Source organism: Aulonocara sp. 'chitande type north' Nkhata Bay, linkage group LG15 (assembly GCF_057382095.1).
Source record: "Aulonocara sp. 'chitande type north' Nkhata Bay isolate Kocher_YH1m ecotype deep benthic linkage group LG15, A_spYH_male_GT1.1, whole genome shotgun sequence".
Classification (NCBI taxonomy): domain Eukaryota; kingdom Metazoa; phylum Chordata; class Actinopteri; order Cichliformes; family Cichlidae; genus Aulonocara; species Aulonocara sp. 'chitande type north' Nkhata Bay.
In genome coordinates, this window is record NC_141358.1 from 35,136,740 (window position 1) to 35,159,634 (window position 22,895).

The window sequence follows — 22,895 nt, forward strand, 5'->3', positions numbered from 1 at the left end:
CCTTTTAATTTAGAGAGACACTTTTCACTCGGTCCAAGGCAGTTTGCAGCACAGCTGGACGGTCTGGACAGGATGGAGCTAAACCTTCAGGCCTTTGCCTTTAACACACAGGGCATTAATCACCTCTGGCAGCCCGGTGTACAGACACAGATGGGTTTTTCTTGGTGAAGCTTCTTCTGCCTCTCTAGTCAAGCAGTAACTGAATTAACTCACACTGTCCTTCGCAAGCCCACAGTGGCAGGTGAAGAAAATACTCGCATGATCATCTGCAAGACATTAACAAATAAATCTATGCAGAGAATCAAATCTTGGATTTTGAAAGGAGATTCTGGAGTTTTCCATGTGAGACTGCTGCAGTTCTGCGCAGCGCAGAAGCACAGAGAGCCAGGAAAAAGTCAAGGTTTAAGTTCAAGGTTTATGCCCAAGCAGATCAGGATACGTGGCTGACTGCAAAGCCTCTAAAACCCACACGGACCACCTTCTGATAATAAAAAACATTTTCTGACTGATGTGAAATTTAACAAGTTCTGACCAGAGAAAGTGTATTTTTATGATGCCTGTGAAAGATTCCCTTCATCTTGCTGGTCATTAATCACACGTGACAATACACCACGAAGCGATCAGTCTGACACAATCTGCCACATAGAGAAAATAACAGGTTTTTATCGATCTGAAACTTTGTCTCACTTCATCATTGTGACGTGAATGGCGAGAACTTTACGACAGGTGATCTCTCAGAACCCTGAAGGCTTGTGTTTCACAATAAAAACAAAATCTTAGAAATCCGGGTAAATATATATATTACTGTAAAGATTGGGGATTTACAGATAGGCACATTTTATTCAATATTTCCTTTAAATGTGCGCTGCAAAGACAAAGTAGAGACAGCCCAGCTCTACAATGAAAATACTGAGGCTCTGGCAGGTTCAGAGGTCAATACAAATCTGTAGTGCTGGACACAAAGAACTCGAAACCTGGCAAAGCGTCAAGCTCCACTACGTGTGCATATTTCTTTGTGAATATGCAACGTTTAATTAAACTGAGTCTTACAAAGGGGGCCCAAGGTCTCATATATAGTTTCATTACATTACATCATTATTTAGGCACATAAGAACGCTCTGCATGTTCCTGCTTTAATTTTAATGCGTTAAAAACGCTGAATGATGCGCATGTCACAGAGAAACAGCTCATATATGAAGGGTCAGCTTTAGCATCGTTCCAGAATAGATGAGATTGGATTTCTGTGGGGACAGAAATAAATTAACCGATCTATCAACTTTTTTTTTTTTTTTGCTCCACTCTCTGCTTTCAGTGTCGTTCGCTACACCGACCAGGAGATGGCAGCAACGCGCACTTTCCTCCAGTGAAGAAGACGCATTCTTGTTACGTAATCAGAAAGCGCCCGCGGACCTGATACACGAGGATGTGTTAGTGTTTACTGAAATAAGAGTATTTTAGCGATTCTTTTATCAAAACGCGTCCACAGCTGATCTCACCGAGCTTCAGAGGACGAGGTAAATCAGAAATGGGCGACTTTTCCTCCCTCGGTCTGTCAGACTGGCTGGTTAAACAGTGTAAACAGCTGGGAATCAACAAACCCACTCCAGTCCAGGAAAACTGCATGCCAGCTATCCTCCAAGGTAAGACGGGGCGGGGATACTGTCACATATATGCTTGTAATACCTGCCGGAGGATCTCTGAGTAACTGTTAAGCTGGTGTTGAGGATGTCTGGAAGACTTTCTCTGTTATTTACACAGCGGAGGTGGACTTCCTCGGCAGCTCTACATTTGCTCCATCACTATTGAGGTGTTTCTTTCCACAGGTCGGGATTGTATGGGCTGTGCCAAGACCGGCAGTGGGAAAACAGCAGCGTTCGTGTTGCCAGTGCTGCAGAAACTCTCAGAGGACCCGTACGGCATCTTCTGCCTGGTGCTCACTCCTACCAGGTCAGTGCAGGGGACAGATGTGAGCATCCAGAGTCTCAGTAATGCCTCATCAGACAAGCTGTAATAATGTTTTTTACCAAGGATATTTCCTCCATGTTTGTATTTTATTTTAGTTCGTTTTCAAGTTCACAAAGTCATTTTAATTAGTTTACATTTTTCCAAAAGTCTAGCTAAATTTAGGTAACTAACTTCTTTCATATCTAGTTTTATTATACATTATAATAACCTCGATGTACATTCAAGATTCATGGTGATAATTGAGAATCACTGGGTTGGTGCATAAATACTATTTTGTGCTGTGTTATCTTCATTTTCACAGATTTAACTAAAGAAATGGGAAAAAATGTGTTTTTAATTACAGGCAGCTGGTAACAAAGTGCTTAAAGATTCGGTTTAAAATTGCTTCGTTGATCAGCCTGTTGTGTGTAGTGTTGGGCTCGTAGTTTTAAAAAAGCAGTACACGTTGCTCTTTGCTTCTCTTAAAAGTAATGCAGTACTTTGCTTAGTTGCACGTCAGAGAAAGTAATTTGGTAAACTGCTTTTTTTCTCACAGGCAAGTTACTCTGTAGTAATTATAACTGCAATATGATTACTGAATTTATTAGAGTTACTAAGTTACTGAAAAATCTAATGTTATTACATTAACACGTTACTTTGGAGCGTGTTATTCTAATACTGGTTCATCCTTTGAGCTAAGTGTCTCCTTTATCCTTGAATGAGTCATAGGTCAGTGTTGGCTTAACAAACCAAAAACATTCATCTGAAAATGATCAGTTACAAGGACTAGAGTGAAAATGAGTGAAAAGCAGGCCAATGAGTAACTCTGAAAGACCTTCAGAAAGCCCAAAGAACTATTGTTTAAGACCACTTAAAAAAAAAAAAGAAATACGAGAAAGTCTGATCCTTGGAAACAAAATATAAAGAAATGAGGGGTCGTTCAAGATTTTTACACACATTTTTACAGGGAGCTGGCCTATCAGATTGCAGAGCAGTTCCGAGTCCTGGGGAAACCTTTGGGTCTGAAAGAATGCATCATCGTCGGTGGAATGGGTAACTACTTTCTTATTTCTGGGTTGAGGTTTTTGTTTTTTTGTTTTTTGCAACAACAAAAAAAAGAAAAGAATAAACATCAGAGATTCTTTCTCCCTGAAATCTCTCATCAGTATTTTTGAAGCAAATAATTGAGCAGCTGACCTTTAATCAGAGTGTAAAAATGTGCCAGATTTACCTGTTTCTGTTGTGCTTTGAGTGAATTTATTCCACCTGTGCAGAATTCACAGTTCACCGTTAAAGGTGGGAGTCCTGCTCAAAATGTGATGATGCTCAGCTGCAGGAACCAAACAGTGTTGCCATTTTCCATGAACTTGGTTTGCTTTTGTCTGATACTCGTGCTCTGTGCTGACTCTGCTGTGTTGTGGGCAGACATGGTGACCCAGGCCCTGGAGCTGTCCAACCAACCACATGTAGTCGTAGCAACGCCAGGCCGACTAGCCGATCACATCCGCAGCTCCAACACCTTCAGCATGAAGAGGATCCAGTTCTTGGTGAGTTCACCGAAACTCCAGATCCAATGATAAGATTATTGTTATTACATAAACTTCTGTTTATATGAAGTACTTATGTCACGTACAAGTTGTAATCTTTCACCAGTGTGCACACTGTTTAGTATTTTTCCACCTTGTGGAGCCACAGTTAGATGTTCAGTAACTGTGATGTAATTGGATATAATATCTCCTGGTTTTAGTGACTGTTTGTGTGTCTCCTTTTTGTCTGTGGCAGATTTTGGATGAAGCAGACCGGCTGCTGGAGCAGGGCTGTACCGACTTCACCAAAGACCTGGAGGTGATCCTGGAGATCCTGCCGGCCAAGCGTCAGACAATGCTGTTCAGCGCCACATTGACCGACACCCTGCAGGAGCTGAAGAGCATCGCCATGAACGAACCGTTCTTCTGGGAGAGCAAATCGGAGTGAGTGACCTGCATCTGTCTCGCGATTTGCAGGTTATTCATGGTCCAGTGAGAAATCGAATAAAACTGTTAGCAGGGTTCAGATTGGGAAACGGCGTGTGCAGATTTTCACCGGATACGTTCACAGAAAACTAAAAGAAACGATGTAAAATGTGAAAGTGTGTACAGAATAAAACAGCAGCTCAGCAGCTGAGCTTTATGTTCTCTGTTCAGCTTTACATGTTTTCTCCTCCTGGTGAGGTTAAATCTGTTTTCTGATCTCGGTGGGCAGAAAAAGGTAATAGAATCTAACTGTGCATGAGCGCTGTGTCACAGAGGCTCCACAGTGTTCAGTTGTTTCATCACCTGATGTTTCTGAAGCCCCGTCACCTTCAGCGATGCTGTCTGTTATATTTTTGAAATATCAAATCTAATCAGTGGTCAGTGATTTATCTTTTGTTATTGATGTTGTCAGAACACGAACGGTAGAGGAGCTGGACCAGAGATACATCCTCACTCCAGAGAAGGTGAAGGACGCCTACCTGGTTCATCTGATCCAGACATTCACCGATGAGCATGATGATTGGTCCATCATCATTTTTACCAACACGTGCAAGTAAGAAGCCACGAGGGGTTCAGCATCCTGTGTGCACATTTACAGATTAAAGCAAGGCGGTGCTGTTTTATGAAGCACAGTCTGGACTGTGATCATTAATTTTCCACATGTTATAACATATATTTGATTTAGAAGAGGAAAAAAACGATCATATGAATGATGTAAAACTTCTGCATGCAGGTCTTTGAGTGTTCTCGCCTTTTTGTAGCTGTGGTTATGCTCACGTCGCACTGAATACATTTTCTTGACCAATTCAGGAGCTGTCAGATCCTCACCATGATGCTGCGGGAGTTTAACTTTCCAACCATCTCTCTGCACTCCATGATGAAACAGGTGAGGCTTGTGTGAACAGCAGCAAGGGCACAAACTGACATCAGCAGGGGGCCTGCTGAGACATTTTAAGGGCAGCTTCTTTGCAATGACAGCTGAGTGAGGTGCAGTCAATTAACTTTGCACCTACAAAGCATTTGACTTTGCTTTCTGTGTTGGAGATTTCACAATTCCTCAGAGGTCCTCTACAAATATCTGGGAATTATATTTGTGTCATTAAAGGGACAAAGAGTCTGTTGAAAAGCTTTTTATAGCAGATAAATGAACCCGCAGAATAACAGACTGTGCTTTTTGTTCTTCAGAAACAACGATTTGCAAACCTCGCCAAGTTCAAAGCCAGCGTCTACAAAATCCTGATAGCGACTGATGTAGCTGCCAGGTGAGAATGCACGCAGAGCATTGGAAAGAAATGAAAAGGCCACATTTTTATGACTCTAATCAACAAATCTGACACAAACATTATGTAGTGTGAGCCTGTTTAAGGCTTCTGTCACTCCTCAATGGAGACACCACAAAGCATTTCAATGCAGAAACATGCGTTTTCCTGTTACTTCCCACCCACAGGGGTTTGGATATCCCAACTGTCCAGGTCGTCATTAATCACAACACCCCCGGCCTTCCCAAGATCTACATCCACAGAGTCGGGCGAACAGCCAGAGCAGGTTTTGTTTCTGGTTCTTTTTTTCTTCTGAAATCGTCTTCCTCGCGACATAAACACCACTCATACACTGTGATGTTTTCCTCCTGCAGGGAGGAACGGAGTGTCCATCACGCTGGTCACGCAGTACGACATCCACCTGATTCACTCCATCGAAGAACAGATTCGTAAGTCGCATCTAGGGCTCAGTTTAAAGACCTGTGAATAAAGCTGGTAGGAAAGCTGCACCTCAGGATAGATTGTAGTCCATCGGTAACATTAATAAGTAAAACATGTAAAACTTTTGACTTTTAGAGATTGTATTTTATCTTAAACTTGGATGTTTGCACAATTTCTGATTGCAAAAGAGATTAGATAATGATTTTTGCTTTTTGAGATCTACAGCTCATCACCATCTTGTAAATATCACAAAGTGTGTGTGTGTGTGTGTGTGTGTGTGTGTGTGTGTGTGTGTGTGTGTGTGTGTGTGTGTGTTTAAACACTGGCCTCTCGTCTTCTTACAGAAACCAAGCTGAAGGAATATCCTGTGGAGGAGAAGGAAGTCCTGAAGATCCTCACCCAGGTCAACGTGACCCGGCGGGAGTGTGAGATAGTACGGATGTTTTATCACTTATGCTCACCTCTTGCTTTTCACTGTGCTGAATCCAGTTAAAGTGGAACATCGCTGTTGTTTCACACGATGACTGACAGTCTGAAAATTGTCCCGTTAGTCAGGGATGCCTGTTTTGAACCTGCCTCACCAGTTAAGTGTTTTCACTGTAAACTCCATGTTGCAGAAACTCGAGTCAACAGACTTTGATGAGAAAAAAGAGATCAACAAGAGGAAACAGCTGATCCTGGAGGGGAAGGTGAGTGCAGCCTCTTAGTGAACTATTTAAACATTATTCTGTTTTTGATTAGAAGCATCATTATTATATTTTTAAGTCGAGTTGAACGTCTGAACAACAGTGAGGCGTTATTTTCCAGATCTCGGGGTGACTGCTACTTATGCAGAAGTGACAAAATAATTTTAATAGTTTGATATAAATATAAATAGTAAAACTAGACTAGAGTCTATGAAAGGTCTGTAAAAAAATAAACAGCTTCTTATAAACTCTGAAATTTTTATGAGTCATGCTTGATGCCTTTTACTTCACATTTAAGGTTGATTGAAGATCATAAACATTCAGAACAGCAGCGTTACACATCAACTCGCCAAAACTATGAATACGAGACAAATTAAATGTTATCCAGTATTTGACCGTCTCCTGATGACATCACCTACTCCTGAAGGGTGAACGGCAAAGCAAGATTAATGACTCGGTGAGCTCTTTTTACCGGGCTAAATCGCCATGGTAACTTATGCTGAATACATCACCTGTGCACGATGTTTTAGCCAAGTTTTAGTTTAAAATGAGCTGGATCTTTTTTTTAATTATTATTTTTCATTTATTTACAGGATACTGTGTGATATAGATTATGAAGGAATAATATATGCAACTAAAATTAGAGCTAGCTATAAAGTTCCACCAGTGCAAACTGTGTGTAAGTCTTTTATAGTGCTGTAATTGCAGCTGCTGGAGCAAAATTGACGATGGCATTTGTCACAGCACACAATATTTTGCTGCGAGGCTGTCGGAAAGTAACCTGTGACTAAATACATCCAGTTTAAAGTTTCGGAGCTCTGATGTTCACCTGACATAAAGAAGTGAAGCGCAGGATTCAAGTAAATTAAATCAAGTTGAAATGTTTTTATTTGACGAGTCTGCCTTGCAGCAGTGTTGCATTTAACTGTTACATTTTTTTTTGTTCTTTCATCACCGTTGTGATGACAACGTAATGTAACAGTAATGAGAGCCCACACAGAGCATGAAGCAGAGAACATTTAATAACCACTCTGTCATCTCTGATTGGGGTTCTGTATCTTGTCAAGCCAGCGACTACAACACAGCTGTGGTCGCTGAGGGTCAAAGGTTACGCTGCTCACACTCACAGGCAGTAGCTTTTTGTGGCCATGTCTACTTTTAGTATGGATTCTCTACAAGAGAAAATCTATCATAAGTGTCCAGCGCCCTTCTGCAGCGGAGAACTGATGGAATAACCAGTACGTGTTATTACGACCATGTGCATAACTAGCCTGTGTGAAACAAGCCTTTAGTTGCAGTGTGATGTTTTGGCTGCACAGGTGTAATGAATATGGACACACATGATAGCAGCAGGCACCTCTCTATTCACCGTGTTTTAAATAGAGTGCCTAAAATACCTGGTACCTGCCCTACGGTGAGTTTGGCATTCTGGTATTCAAGAAGTCATTTCCTGCCATTTCAGGATCCAGAGCTGGAGGCCAAAAGGAAAGCTGAGCTGGAGAAGATCAGGAGCCAGAAGAAGAAGTTCAAACAGAAAATCCAGGAGAGCATTCAGAAACAGAAACAGCTAAAAAAGAAACTGATGAAGAGAAGACAGACGAAAAAGAAAGAGGCGGCGCAGGCAACTGCATGAAAACCGCCTCATGTATATACTGCACACTGTATAATAACCTGTAATATTTGTACCTGCAAATAAAATTCAAGCCACAGAAACAACTGAAGTTGACAGCGTTTATTGATTCAGTTTAACAAGAGAATCAGCATCTTGTGATGAAACGTCACTGCAAATAAGACTGTTTCAAATATGTATTTACATCACATTGAGACTTTATTTCATGAATTAAATCTTGGCCTAATGACGTGGTGAATGAACGCTCTGTGTGGAACAGAATCACATCTTCAATGATTGCTGCACATGTTGGAATTGACTGGAGCTCAGAAGATGGGAGGAAAAAAATATTACGGCAACATTTTTTTAAAGCTCTAACACATTAGGATTCACCGGAACAAGTTGATATGCTAAAATGTCAACTATTTCTAACTCAAACATAACAATGTAAAGCGCAACATGATTGTCACGTGTGTGCAGAAATAAGAAGCAGGTGAGAAACAACGGTGCAGTACATTCTTGCTGTGTTCAGAAAGTGTCATTCCTGGAAGAAGTTACAAAACTACAATCCTTCGGACAGTTTGAAGAGAAGATACAAAAAAAAAGAAAGAAAGGAAACGGCGTCCCGCTCATTCCTGTACTCAGCAAGTTGCTACGAAAAAAATAGATATATCCCATATTTCAGTAAAACTACACAACGAAACGATGCACACGGCAGCAAAATGTCTGACGAAAGCAAAGTGGATCAACTCAGGAGGAACTGCTCAGCACAAATCAAACAGCCACAGAAGGGGAAAATAAAATCTAACAACCTCCATTTTTACCTCACAGAGAAGGAAGGTGGCTTTTGTATCCCCTGCCCCTCAATCAGCCCAGCTGCTAGACTCACTCGCATTTTATTCAAACAATAAAAATATATAAATAAAACAAGTCCTTTTCTGTGGGTTTCTTAAGCCCTCTGGTGTCAGAAAGTTTGTTGGAAATGCTGGTCGTTTGACTGGAACTACATTCATGCTTGTGCTGCGGCTGTTTATCTGAGGGTGAGCGGTTATAGGCACTGATTCTGGTCTCATTCGCTGTTTATTTCATCTCTCTGCCACCACCCGATCAGTACTGGGTGGCATTTTCTGCTGTGAGTGACTGGGGGTTAATAACAGAACAATTTGAATCCACAGGAACCAAAAGTCTTTCGGGTCAAGTTCATTTCTGAATTTCAAACACTTCTTTTCAACCTGATTAGCTTTCGTTGTATTTGGGTGGTCAACGTGACCTTTAATATGGCTTCATTAAGGTGGAAAACACAGTGGCATCTGGTATGAAAAAGTCCACTCTTTCCCCTAAAACTTTGACTTTAACATGTTTCCTTCTCTGCCTCAGCCACCTTCCTTTTCTTCTACTTTCTTGCGGTTGATTGATCGCCACGACTGCCTGTTAGCCTCATCTAAATGTCCCCGTTTAGTTTCTCTTACCTTAAGCAGGGATTCACGTGATGAGTGTGGACAGTCCACAATCCCCTGAGGAAATCACTCAGAGCAAAAGCATTCAAGCATTTGCCAATGTAAGCGTACACAGGGTGTTTTAAAAAGACAGCGGGACGTCAAAGACGCCGTCGTCTGAAAGATTAAAATAAGAGGGGAAAAAAAAAAAAAAAGCCTTTGCTGAAACATCAAATGACGCCGAGCTGAATATTCAATGCTGGTCACGTTTGATAGTTTCAATGACTTTTTTGCAATTTTGTGCTCTGTGGTAAGAAAGGTAAACTGTCCCATGATGATCGCGACATCGTCGGGATTCGCGTCTCATGTCTTGAAAACGAAGGAGAAAAAAAAAAGTCTGAAATCCCCATGCCCCTCCACCACTGACGGGTGGTCGAAACCACCCCACTGCAGACCTTGTGAACGAGCCAGTGGTTCTCAAGGCAAATGAAAGGCCTTTCAATATCAGACTCAGACACAGAAACAGAGTTTGTCGTTCCCCTCTGAGAGGGTCCGTCGACTGCCGCTTTCTTTAGAGGCTGCTGAGGTTTGGAGGGTCCAGTAGAAGACAGTAGGTAGCACGCTTCTCCCATGTCAAACCTAATTTTAAAAACAGTCCAGGGCACTGCACAGGTTGATAGTCAACCAGCTTTTAAGCATGGGGAAGCAGAACGGCAACCAGGTCGTGAAACCAGGTTTCTTCAAATTCTGCTGAAAATCTACGATCTTCACCTGAAGACGAGCGTATAAACTTTTCTCAGACGCTGTGGATGGGAAGGTGTTGGGAAGATTATTTTATTTGGAGCTCAACCTCATTTGGATTCCCATGAGAGACCGTTTGGACCTCTCGTGTTTCCCTCAGCAGCCCGACCACAAGCCGCCATCTTTTCGACCTCCCTCCTTCACGGGCATTGGTTCCTGCCTCTCACTTGTTCACTCGGCCTCTTATGCCATCTCCCTGCCTGTCTGTTCGTGCTCTCTTCTTCTACCCTCTTTGTTTCTCTCGCTGGTCATTGGTTTGGTTTCGCTATCCCGTCGCTTTCACTTGGTGGTGCTTCGGTTGTAGCAGAGGAAAACAGGTATCCATTTTATGTTTTTATTATTTCCCAGATTAAAAAGCTGATGAACTAAGCTCAGCTCAAGCCTAGCTCCCTTCTTTGGGTAACCTGCAAGACAACACGGATGAGAAAAGTTGAGCTGGTTAGAGCTTTTGCATAACATGTTTTATATGCCTGATGTGATTTTAGCTCATCCACAAGTCAATTATTATATAACATTTCCAGTGGATGATTCCTGAGGTTTCAGGCACTTTCACAAAGTTTTATGTGAAACTGGACTTAAAATATATTATAAGTTAGCCAAGATCAGTGAGACACCTGAAGCTTGTGGCAATCAGTCATGAGATCAGCTTTCCTCTGAATACTTTGACACTACACTGCAGCTAAAGACATAGTTCATGTACTTACACTTCAGTACTGCGACAGTCCAGTCACGCCGCCATGCTGGTACGCACGTTCACCCTGGTAGGTCGAGTCCTGGGACAAAGCCACGTCGATTTGGGACTTGAACTCGTCACCCAGGTAGCTGTCCTGGAGGACATAACGGTACACAAATCAGTTGTTTTTCCATCCAAGATTGTTCAAGTTTGTCCACCGACGCCTTCAGAGTTTAACCGATAAGTGTTGAGAGTCATCCAGACGTTTTCAAGGGACACTCAGACGTACCTGCCCCTGAGCAAGCAGTTTTATCTCCCCTGAAAACAGCCCTGAATGAACTGCTGCAGAACTTTTGCAAAGTGAGAACACACAATGGCGAATCAAAAAGCGCCTGGTAGTTCCTGAGGTGGAAAACACTGCAAAGTGTTTAGACAGGAAACTTTTTCTTTAACCTTTTCTAATTCAATCTTAGTAATGCTTTTATTTATTTATTTAAATTGAATGAATCTGGATTAGAATACAGTTTCTCTGGTCTAGATAGGAGACTGGTATTTATAATGATTTTAAAAGATATGTAGCAACTCATCATTCCAGGTTAATTTCAAAACAAAAATTCTCAGAGGATTAATGCATGATCACAACCCAAGAGATTATTAATGAAACAGCAACACTGATGATATTTATGGCAGCAGTTAAACTTGGTTGTCATTAAATTAGCGTTACTCTCTGCTGCATCTCCTTTCTTTAAGCAACAGTGACGCGTTACCTGGGAGAGCTCCGGCTGGGAGAGGCCAGGCTGGCTCATCTGTGAGGGCTGGCTCATGGAGATGTAGCCTTGTGTCAGTGGCCCCTGGGAGAAGGATTGGGAGGCTCCATCCTGGCTGGCCTGACTGTTGGGTCCATTACCCTGACAGGCACCCTGGTGTGCTGAACCACGGACCCTCTGCCGCCCACCACGCCCAGGCTTACCTTTCATTGCTCCACGCCCTTTAAGGAGGGGGAGGAAGGAAAAAATAAATAAATAAAATCACAACCTGTCAAGTCATTATGCTGGGTAGGTATAAGGCATGAGAAGTGACAGTTATCAAATATCATTGAAGGACTTTGAATTATGCCCTCAGTGAGCAGCAATTTTTTGGAATCACTGAACATTAAAAAACAAACAAAAAAAACAACACATCCAGAATAACCCGTCTGCGTGCCGTTATTAAGGTAGTCTGAGGTGGGACTAGTCCGAGCAATGCTGGAGGAGGTCTATCAACTTTCCCTCTCCCCCTTTTTTTTTTTCTCCTTCTTAGGTTTAGATTTGCAGTTTCAATGAAAAACAAACTTTCCTCACTTCTCCTTTTGCTGTTATCGTACCTGCAGCAGGGCCATTGGGCTGACCTAGATAGCTAGGTGGAGCCATTGGTGGCATCACCAAGTTGAAGGGTATAGGAATATTCATAGCAGCCATGGGACCTGGGCCTGCACCAATCATCCCAATCTGGTCATGTGTTTGGAAGTACATATTAGATGGACGTCCACCTGAAAGAGATCATCAGTATCGATAAGACATGACATGCATGATTTAAAAAAAAAAAAAAAAAAAAAAAAAAAAAGCTGACATATTACCATTGCTCCGGTCGTATGCAGAACCAGGGATGAGAGCCTCACGGGCATCGTACATTGCAGTGCTCATAAAACGTCCTCCCTGGAAAACACCGGTGATGTTTAGAACAGATTGGACTGATTTGCACTAACCAGCTTAAAAAACAACAACAACAAAACCACTGCTGCCTTCAGTTTACTTCCTGTGACAGCTGACTGGATGCATGCAGCCTTTACATTCATGGCACAAGTTTTGGGAGACCCCCTCGTGTCAAAGCTGGTGTGAATGTTGACACCTTTAATCAGACTCTCCTCAACTTGCTAAGCACAACACTCCTCATCAGAAGAGGAACAAGACACATTTAAAAACAAATAGACAGCAAAGACACAAAAACACCTTGTGGCCAAAAGGTTGAGCCCCTTTTCCATTAGTACCTACTCTGATCGATTCGCCACCTGATACCAGGTACTAAAATGTGAGGATGTCAAACTGTGCATGCCACCGATTAGCAGGTCAATGGCGTCACTCAATGAGTCACGAGCATCTTGTTCACAAAAACACATCTTGTTGGATACTAATTTACGTCACAGGACGCTTGGCCGCGTTGCTGTGACGACGACCATGCACATTAGGTTGTAATGGAATGCCAGTCGAACAGAGTCAAGTCAATCCAAGCAGGTAGTAATGGAAAGGTATCACGATCCTAAACTACTTTTTAACTCATCTTCCACTGTTACTCAGGTGCCAATTCCCAGTATTAGTTTGGATTCATACATCATTTAAAAAATTAAAAAAAAAAAAAAATGTATGACGCGTCCTACTCACAGGGTTGATGGTGTTGACCAGTTTGCGGGGCTTGCTGAACTGCATGAGGCTCTCCCTCAGGTTGTTTAGGGGCCCCTCCACGAGGACCTTTTGCTCCTTGTAGTTGTTCAGCAGGTTGTTCCACAGTGGCTGCTTGGAGAGCGCCTTGGGGTTGCCCACAATGATCACACCATACCTTCAGACATAAGACAACTGATGAGGGGTAGGTTGCAGCTTACACAAATCACACAGTGTGAAATGTTGTGTGCGCAGAACAGAGTCAATCTAGTGTGTGTTCATATAGCCTGATCGTTAAAATGAAGCTAAATTTGACACATGAGTCATTCAAATCAGAAACGCACGATCGATTGAGCCGTGCTTCATCTGTCCACTGTGATTATTTTAACAGTTCTTACTTGGCCCTGGTCAGCGCCACGTTGAGACGGCGAGGGTCGTTCAGGAAGCCAATTCCCTGGTGCTCGTTGGCTCGAACACAAGACAGGATGATGAAGTCCTTCTCTCTGCCCTGAAAGGCGTCCACGCTGGCAATTTCCACTTGCTATAATGAATCACGATAAAAGGTGAAATTGCATTGTAAAAACAGAGGACCAAATCTGAGTGGTCGTGTGCTAAACTTTAAACAATAACTTCATGTTGGTCTACTCTCAACTCTGGCTCTCCAGTTGTTCACTTTCTTTTTTGTCCATCTCCTCTGTGGAGGAGACGGGACGTCCTACTCCTAACTGCTCCATGTTGATGTTGTCCTGGTATATCTCCTAATGTGTGTAACTATAAAGTGTTTGCTGGAAAAGGGTATTTTTGCATTTGTGTTATAAGTGATACCTGATAGAGTTTGGTGTGCAGGGAGCCGCTGAACTGCATGTATTGGACCAGGTAGGAGCGCTGACCCTCGTACGGGGTGATGATGCCGATCTGATCGGGTTTGGCTCCCGCCTTCAGCAGCCTGGTGGTGATTTTCTCCACGTTGGCAGCTTCAGTCCTGAAAAAACAGTCAATCGTATCAATATTGGGACAATCATTTAAAGTTAACTATGGCAAACTGATGCAAAATAAAAAAATAAAAAAATTAAAAAAAGCAATCACGTCCACAGTTGCTTTAAACCAGGGGCCAAAACAAATTACGTCAGCAAATTTAAGTAGGATTGAAGTGAAATGCCACCAAGTAACAAACAAAATGTGAGAACTTACCTGTTAAGGTACGAGGTTCCAGAGCTGGCAATCTCCTCCTGACCTTGAGTAACGTAAAAGAACATGGGCTTGTCTGGTTGTGGCCACTGGAAATCAAAGCCCTTCTTGATGCGGTCAGCTGAGGAGAACAGGACGGTCTAATTATTGTTAAGTTATAAGTTGGTGGATCTTCTACTAATCAGTGTGGAAATCAATTTGCTCCTTCATCAAACCAGATAGTGAACTGCCGGATCGTAACAAACCTGCAGTGACGCCATTCTGCAGGGATCCCTCGTAGAAAATGTTAGAGGGGAAGGCACTGAGAGCCGGGTGCATACGGTACTGGACCTGCAGGCGGATCGGCCGGATCCCCAGGACCACTAGGCGCTCAAACAGGGACTGCGACAGACCTGCTTTAGCCGCCTTCTTACACATCACCACAGGACCCAACTGGCAGTGGTCACCCACCAGAATAAGCTGTGTGGAGGAAGAAGAGCCACATAAGTGTGACGCTTTGGTTAGTTTAACAACACAAGACAAGATATTAATGTTCAGACTGTTGAAAGTTTTAATACTTGACAGTAGCTGCTACTACAGTTTAAATGACAAAGCTTTACATTTTTAGTTGACATGTGCCAAAGTATTTCTTCATTTACTGTTAATGCAAAAAAACGACAGAAACCAAAGCAAACAGCAGCAGCTGGGAACTGATGCAGCTGTTTGGGTTTTGTACCTGCTTTGCTCCCAACACCACGGGCACCATACACTCGGGCTCAGTGGCTTGGGTGCTCTCATCGATCAGGATCGAACGGAACTGCATCTTGGCCAGACGAGGGTCTCCAGCTCCGACACAAGTGCAGCAGATTACGTCAGCATTCTGGACAACAAAGAGGAAATTATGATCATTATCTGCATCTCAGGTTGAAGAAGCTATTGAATCATCTTAATGGACTGGTACAGACAGCCAGTTGAAATGGGATATTTTCTTCTCCTGTACTGTCATGTGCTGACTGGCTGAGGCCAGTGGAGTTGCAGGATTTAGCTACACAGTAGTGTAGCAGCAACTGTCTATAATAGGGAGAGGCAACTAAGGATGTGGACAACTAATGTGGTGGATGTTTAAATGCTGCTGCCCTCAGTGATCAGCACCACAACTTGTAGTTAAAAATTAAATGTATAAATTAGGCCACTGCTTCTGCAGAATAATTCTCAGAGGCAAACAACATTTGACTGAAATCACTTGTTGCACCAAGAATGCCTGAAATCGCCGACTTCCAGCCGCATTTAAAGTGAAAACCAACACCTCCTCACCATGAGCAGCTCCCTCTCAGCAGTGCGCTTCAGAGCCCTGTAGCGTTTCTCATCAGCAGACGACAGCTCGCCAGTCTCATCTTTTAGCTGCTGTAGTTTCTGAAGCTCCGGCATACTGTGGAGACAAAGACACATCAGATTATTTACACCAGTACATTACAACACCAAATCTGTGATATAACATGGTCACACCTGGAAAATGAAGGACTATTTCCCCTCATGCTACTGACCTGTCCATGTTGCTGATCTGGTTGTGTAAAGCAAGGAAAGACACAGGGGACTCGATGGCCTCCCTGCTCTTGGCACACAGCCTGACAACCTTCAGTCCAGTCTTATCGATCTTCTCAGTCAGCTGGTCCACAGCAATGTTACTGGGAGCACACACCAAAACTGGTCTACAGGACACATGCACCACAGAGAGAAAGGGAACAAGAATTACACGACTGGAATAATAACACGCTTCAAGTATAAAAGGGTTAACTCAATTTTTGCCTCACCCGTTGCCCTGTCGGGACAAGTGGTACACAATCGTGGCAGAGGTGACGGTCTTCCCAGTGCCAGGAGGCCCCTGGATCAGACTAAGAGGTCTCTGAAGCACCGTCTTCACAGCATACACCTGAACATGCAAGAAACAAAATAAATCAACTGGATACTTAAAACAAACGCAGTTTGCCAAAAACACAAAACACTTTTTGCCGATCATAACAGAAATCTTTTCTTATTCTTTGAGTTTTCTAAATTAATTTACAAAGATGAATGTCTTTGTTGCACTAATGTACAGTAAATAAATCAACTAAAATTACACTATGTCCTACACTGAGATTATGGCCATCTAAAAGTTTTCTCGTATGAGTTACGATGTCCAAGTCTGACCTGTGAGTGATTGAGGTCAGGAAGGCCTGGGGCAGTGAAGCGCTTTGGCAGCTGGCACTTAATGGTGACATCCTCAACTTCATGCCCCAGGAGTTTGTGGTAAATGTAGCCAGACACTGAGGTCTCATCCACCGCAAACGTCTTCAGGGCGCTTTGCATCCTGCAGCAGGACATAAACAACTAAGTCAGCCGTTACTGCCAAAAATAGCTTACCAAATGCATTTAAATTAAGCTGAAATCTTTACAACTGGTAGTCAAATCAAAAAAAAGAAAAGACAAGACACAATGAATCTACTGAAAACATGAGGTGGAAATGAAAGGAAAGGAAGAAAAGACCTTTTGGTACGCCATGTCGCTAAATGCTCTGGCATAAAACAGCTTACCTATCAAAGGAAGTCGACTTCCACACAAAGTCCACCTGGAAGTTGTGGGGGATTTCCACAGGTGCTCCAACACTGCTCCGCAACTCAATGGCAATTTCATCTCCATAGTCTTTAAACACGGGCTATTAAGGAAATCCAGCATTATCTGTAACATACTTCTAGTGGGTGAGTGTGGGCTTTGCTGTCTGTACTTCTCGGTTAGGACAGTCACTGCTGCCGTAAAGGGCCACGCTGGAAGGCAACATTAAGAAACAGATCATATCAGCTGTGCAAAGGATACTGTCTGGGACCTTGATGACATGACCGATGCCCTTCCACAGCGGGGCCAGGTCTCCCTTGTACCGCAGACAAATCTCATCACCTTGCATCAGCCGCATATCTGGGGTCAAGTGAAAGGACACAAGTTAGAAACTTGCATACAGAAGTATTTAAGGACAGGGCTAAGTTTATGAAAACACATGATACAATACCGTGCCCTCATCTAACCCCACAACACAAAACAGAGGTAAGAGGAGAAAAAAACAAAACAAAAAAACAAAAACAAAACACGCACACATGCCACCAAAAGATGCAGGGATGGGGGAGGTTGCGTGCAAGGCCTGAGGGGGGGGGAGTAGGATGGGAGCTACATCTGTACCACAGAACCACTGGGAGGAAGGAAAGTTTAGAGAATTACCACCTGAATCCGTCTTAGGAAGAGTGAAATAGGCAATCCGCTTTTTGTTCAGCCCCAGATCCCACCTAACTGTTATATTATCTTGAGTCTGAAAAAGGAGGAAAAAATGATCAAAACATCAGGAATAATAATACAGATATCACAGCTATGACAATATTGCAGAAAATAAAGTAAAAACACCTGATCAGAAAAGTGCCTTATGCCACAAAAACACATTTCAGATCGCATCTGTAGTCAGGAAAATCTATCATCACATCCTGCTTCAGCATGAAAATAAAATAATCCTCACCATACCATTAAAATCATTAAATGATTAAAGGCTTTTTAAAGATTAAAAACTTTAGCCATGTACATTTCTGGAAGTAAAACACCAGTAACCACATTCCAGGCACCTCTGTGTGGAACCATGTTCAGGTACCTGTGACTCCTTAAGCTTCTTGTCGTAGTCAGCTTCCAATTTGACCAAAGGGCCAAATATATTTTGGTATTGATAAGCATCCTCGTAACGCAGCAGTACATGCTGGGGCTCCTCATCTACTCCAGGTTTCTCCAGGTCTTCCAAGGTGGCAGTGGGATTGTCCTGTAGGAAAACCACAAAAAACAATAAAAACAAAGTCAACACTCTTACAAGCCCTGAAAGAGCAAAAGGCATACAAGTGGATCGTACCTTCCAGAGTTCCTCCAACTTGTTGATTTGCTGGGCCGTGATCTGACGGGCTCTAAGCTGCTCCTGTTCTGATGGGATCTTCACCAGCCAGGACAGAAAGCATCGGTCCTGGATCAGCGGCTGCCACTGCGAGCTGTCCCAGTTGATGTCCTTCAGGCTGCTTTGGCTGGCACAGGGCTGCCTGAATGGAGGCACAAAATTCAAGCCAAGTATTGGAGGTTTCAAACTAATCGAACTACTGTTAAATCACAGTACTTCTTACTGCAAGTCCATGAGGCCATACAGAGGGTTATGTTTACTGTCAGAGCCGCAAGCTCTATTTCAAGCTTAATGCACATTAGTAGGGCGGTCCAGAGACAACAGCTGCAGACTCTATAGCTGACTGCCTGTTCACTACTTTGATTGATAGTGCATATTATGTGCTATAGTCAGAACACTGGCTCTGTCTTCGCTGAACACATTGGTGTTTGTGTGACAGAAAAATCCACGCTGGGGACTTTATTTCCCACTTCCAGCACAAACAGAAAGTAACAGTCCAGAAGTGTTGTAGCTCTATTCATCTGCCATAGTACATAATGTATGTACACACACAGCTCTGTGTCTGTGCTGAACTCTGTTGATCAGAGGGCAAAAGCAGAGAGTTTCTCACACTTCCACCATGAAGAGAAAGTATCACGAGAGCAGCAAGTTCCATTAACCTCCTTCACAAACAGCAATGAACAATTAATCCTAATAATAATAATAATAATGGATTGGATTTATATAGTGCTTTTCAAGGCACCCAAAGCGCTTTACAGTACCACTATTCATTCACTCTCACATTCATACACTGGTGGAGGCAAGCTACGGTTGTAGCCACAGCTGCCCTGGGGCAGACTGACAGAAGCGAGGCTGCCATATCGCGCCATCGGCCCCTCTGGCCAACACCAGTAGGCAAGTAGGGTAAAGTGTCTTGCCCAGGGACACAACGACCAGGACAGAGAGCCCAGGGATCGAACCGGCAACCTTCCGGTTACAGATGCGATTCCCAACCCCCTGAGCCACGGTCGCTAAGTCAGTCTAAGCAGACCACTGAAGGTAAAAAATATAAAACCATAACATTTATGCAAAGCCTGCCCAGTTCTTTTTATTAACTTGAAAAAAAAAACAAAACCATAAAAAACCTAGAACATCTTCTTGACTGTTCTGAGTCTCTTTTGAGCTGCTTTAATATGTCTGAAAACAAATATGAGCCTATGTGGGGGGGCTGCAATACACAGGTCAATTAAAAATTTCTAAATACGTGTTTCATATAAATTTCTGACAAGATTATTTACCCTAAATTATTCCATTTTGCAAAAGAAGAGCTCTCTTTAGCAAAAATACATTAAAATAAAAAGGTTCATCAATTTTGTTCATGAACCTTCATCTGTTGGCCATTTTTTCCTGTCTATCTCATTATTCAGGCATCTCAAGGCCTCTTTACCAGTGTCCTAAAGTCTAAAGTAAGGGGGAGAAACCTAAATAACTGAGAAGAAAAGAACTTTATCATAAACTTCCAGAGTCAAATGTAAATATTCAGATCAAGCTTCACAGAGGTAGAATATTGTCCTGCTTCAATCAGGACAGTCCCCAGCAACATACCTGCAGAGTAGCACCACCACAGAATCAGCCTTTGCTGGGATGAAGCCCAGGAGAAAGACGTTGCGACAGCCGCAGTTGTAACATTCCAGCACGGTTTCGCCCAGCGGCCCATCTTTATGCAGAGTCACTTCTTTGCATTTCGCTCTCACCAAATGGTTCACAATATGGCTGCGAGGCAGACAATGGAAGTCAAACCAAACAGAAAATTAAAAAACTGACACTGAGCCCGAGAGCAAAAGTGGGAAACGGCCCACTTCACAGTTATGAACAAAGGCTGTGAATAGGATACGATTCCTATTACACTGCTTGGTAGCATCTACAGTAAATAAACCTGAACACGCCCTCTGTTCAACCAATGCAAATACAAGAGTTGCCATCTACTTCTCACAGATCTCTCATTACACACATGCCACATGACCTGTCTGTCAAAATATGGCTGGTGTTGGCAGAAGTGTGTGAAAATTTCATTGTTATCGTTTCAGGTTATTAGTAGTTTCACTTTCCGATTCCTACATGCAATTAAATAAAGACAAGCTGACGACGCACCTGCCGGATGTATTGCCACGCCCATTACAGAACCACTTCTTGCTGGTATTGCAGTACACCACACACGCTGGATCGTGGATACCACAGTAGCTGTAAGGAACAACCACAGCAGTGTTCAGAGCAAACACAACAAGAGCAAAAGACCAACTGTACACACATGATATCGGATGTCAAAGGAGTCAGCATATTATACGGACCCTGTCAAATGCTACATGCTCACATGCCTCAAACACAAATATGAAATGTCATGGGAATATGTTGCCGCCATACATGCAGGACTCTTGAAGCTAATTCATATTCAATAGGTGTCAAAAACATGTACAGTATTTCATAAGTTTCAACAAGAATGCACACAAACACTCCCAGAAAGCCAATTTAAGAGAGTTAAATACATTTAAATTGCATATTTAACTGCCAATTCTTATTAAAAGCTTTTACCTAAATTGCACTGTCAATTTAATGTTTAGTATTCTTACAGGATTATGAAAGTAAACAGGAATGAGATTCAAGCAGTAATGTGAAAAGTATTAAAGCTGGTTGACATTTCATCAGGGCCACGTGAATCGTATCGTAGCACTAAAATTATAAACCTCTGATAGTGCACTACAATTCAACCATTGTGAGTAGCTAAAAATTGTACAGCATACTAGCGATGTAGATGACGATCACTAACTAATGTACTGCAATCAGTTCATCGGTAACGCACAGTCTGCTGACATCCTGCCACGGTGCGATTTTTTCCAGCGTACCTGCACGCGTGCAAGGGCAGGTCTTTGGTGTAGTACGTGTCCTCTTCATCCTCCTCAAAGTTCAGCTCGGCCAACAGTTGGCTGGCTTTGGCCACGGAATCATCCACTCCACCGTTGTGAAGACCCTCATCGGGACCATTTACCTGCAGCACAACACCTGCTTTACTGAACAAACTCACCGCTAACGATTAGCAGCCAGGCACACAGCGCTGAGAGAGCCACTAAATTATAAGTTGACAGGTTGTCAGCGCTCATGAATTTTCTCTATGATTTTTACAGTTACGCTCACGAGTTTAGTTTACCTAACACAGTTCAAAATAAAGATAAAAATACAATTACTGTTACTTCAGAAGTTTAGTTAGGGGGCTTGCTAACGCTGCAACCCAGCTAACACTGAGCTAAGTAATGCTATCCAATTTAGCGGGCTAACAGGTAGCGCTGGGTCAGCTAGCTAACTACAGCTAGCGTCAGTAAAGCGCGCTTTCTCGTGCCTTCCTGTGAAATTGAAAACCTCAGACCTGGCTGTCCAGCTGGCTCTGTGTCTGCCCTTGAGTTTGCGTCTGACTGGGAAGGGTGAAGTCGGTGAAGTCATACTCCGAGCCCTGGGTGTCCGCTCCGAGCAACTCCGCTTCCTCGGTGTCCAGGAAGGTGAGGGTCTGGGAGCTCGGCCCGTACGCCTCCACGCTCATCTCGACTCTCTCAACTTTCGCTTTACTGACGGGTTTCCGGGATTAGTATAAAGACAGTTAAAATCCAAAGCGTTTTCGTTGATCGACAATTGGTTTAGAGCCCGACGTTAACAGTCTCAGTTTGAACCTAAATAAAAAAAAATGGAACCGATCGGAACCTCGAAAGCTGCAGCAGGTCCAACAGCCGCGGTGACGGACTTCCCCAACGTGTGACGTTCACCGGAGGCTGGAGCTCAGCTCACAGACAGGTCTCTACAGGGAAGAGCTCTCACTCTGATCCCATATCCGGGTCTCAAAGCAACGTCACGAAACGCTGTGAGGAAATCCATTAAAAATAGCAATACTAATACATATAATACTCCTAGCTCTTTTGACAGTTTTTTCAGTAGGTTTTGTTTTAATTTTTTTTTATACAAATTGCATGATTCCCAATTTGTGTCCAAATCTGGTTTAAAAAAAAAAATTTAATCTAATCGTGTTTTTAGTATGTTTTGTATGGATAGCAACGAGTAAAAACTCGGTCCCACGAGTTTATCATTGAGTTTTAGGTAATTACGTTAACAGCAAAATTGTTTAAAATAGTATCAACCAAGGCAGGGTCTGCTTAAGTAACTTAAATGTGAGCATTTAGATGGCTCCTATGCCAAAATGTATTTTAAAGAATTCAATCAAATGAGAGGTCTACGAGAGCACTAAGATATGAAGGTATGTACCAAAGAGGAATGAACGTTAATAGGAGTGAGCCATGCCTGTGAATGAGAGAGGCAGGTGGAAAGGTCAAGATGCAATGAGGAGGTGGGTGAGTTGAAATACTTGGGGTCAACCATGCAAAGCAATGGACAGAGAGGTGAGAAAGAGTTAACATAGGATAAAGATGAATGTCAGGTGATTTTTCCACAGGTAATAGGTCTTGAATAATCAGGTCCTAACTTG

The 22,895-nt window shown here is 42.9% G+C and overlaps 2 protein-coding genes across 5 annotated transcripts; one reads left to right on the forward strand and one right to left on the reverse strand.

The window, feature by feature from the left end:
• Window positions 1–1,375: 1,375 nt before the first annotated feature.
• Window positions 1,376–9,602, forward strand: ddx49 (DEAD (Asp-Glu-Ala-Asp) box polypeptide 49). Its single transcript, XM_086263116.1, has 13 exons — window positions 1,376–1,640; window positions 1,824–1,947; window positions 2,912–2,997; window positions 3,370–3,491; window positions 3,727–3,914; window positions 4,369–4,509; window positions 4,767–4,842; window positions 5,142–5,218; window positions 5,404–5,501; window positions 5,590–5,664; window positions 6,001–6,089; window positions 6,274–6,345; window positions 7,805–9,602. The coding sequence occupies exons 1-13, from the start codon at window positions 1,526–1,528 to the stop codon at window positions 7,973–7,975; spliced, it is 1,434 nt and encodes a 477-aa protein (XP_086119242.1). The 5' UTR covers window positions 1,376–1,525; the 3' UTR covers window positions 7,976–9,602.
• LOC147313511 (regulator of nonsense transcripts 1) lies at window positions 8,060–22,183 on the reverse strand. 4 transcript variants are annotated; one of them, XM_086263113.1, is made up of 24 exons: window positions 21,792–22,183; window positions 21,274–21,416; window positions 20,525–20,614; window positions 19,979–20,146; window positions 18,356–18,536; window positions 18,107–18,268; window positions 17,566–17,659; window positions 17,293–17,391; window positions 17,013–17,121; window positions 16,630–16,789; window positions 16,254–16,372; window positions 15,987–16,151; window positions 15,757–15,871; window positions 15,179–15,322; window positions 14,709–14,922; window positions 14,467–14,584; window positions 14,101–14,257; window positions 13,674–13,816; window positions 13,279–13,453; window positions 12,477–12,555; window positions 12,225–12,389; window positions 11,629–11,849; window positions 10,893–11,015; window positions 8,060–10,592 (listed from the first exon to the last, which is right to left on the reverse strand). In XM_086263113.1, exons 1-23 carry the CDS (start codon window positions 21,960–21,962, stop codon window positions 10,896–10,898), a joined length of 3,312 nt encoding a protein of 1,103 aa, XP_086119239.1. In that variant the 5' UTR covers window positions 21,963–22,183; the 3' UTR covers window positions 8,060–10,592; window positions 10,893–10,895. The 4 variants fall into 4 exon arrangements, with proteins under 4 accessions (XP_086119239.1, XP_086119241.1, XP_086119240.1 ...); XM_086263115.1 differs by lacking the exon at window positions 17,566–17,659 and adding an exon at window positions 17,692–17,776; XM_086263114.1 differs by lacking the exon at window positions 17,566–17,659 and adding an exon at window positions 17,689–17,776.
• Between the last annotated feature and the right edge of the window lie 712 nt (window positions 22,184–22,895).

Coding starts and splice junctions, on each gene's coding strand:
- LOC147313511 (XM_086263112.1), bottom strand. CDS start 21,962: ATGAGCGTGGAGGCGTACGGGCCGAGCTCCCAGACCCTCACCTTCCTG. Junction 20,147..20,524: donor CGTGGCAATACATCCGGCAG/GTGCGTCGTCAG, acceptor TCTGCCTCGCAG/CCATATTGTGAACCATTTGG. Junction 17,122..17,292: donor TGTCATCAAGGTCCCAGACA/GTATCCTTTGCA, acceptor CCGTGTTTAAAG/ACTATGGAGATGAAATTGCC.
- ddx49 (XM_086263116.1), top strand. CDS start 1,526: ATGGGCGACTTTTCCTCCCTCGGTCTGTCAGACTGGCTGGTTAAACAG. Junction 5,219..5,403: donor GCGACTGATGTAGCTGCCAG/GTGAGAATGCAC, acceptor TCCCACCCACAG/GGGTTTGGATATCCCAACTG. Junction 5,665..6,000: donor CTCCATCGAAGAACAGATTC/GTAAGTCGCATC, acceptor GTCTTCTTACAG/AAACCAAGCTGAAGGAATAT.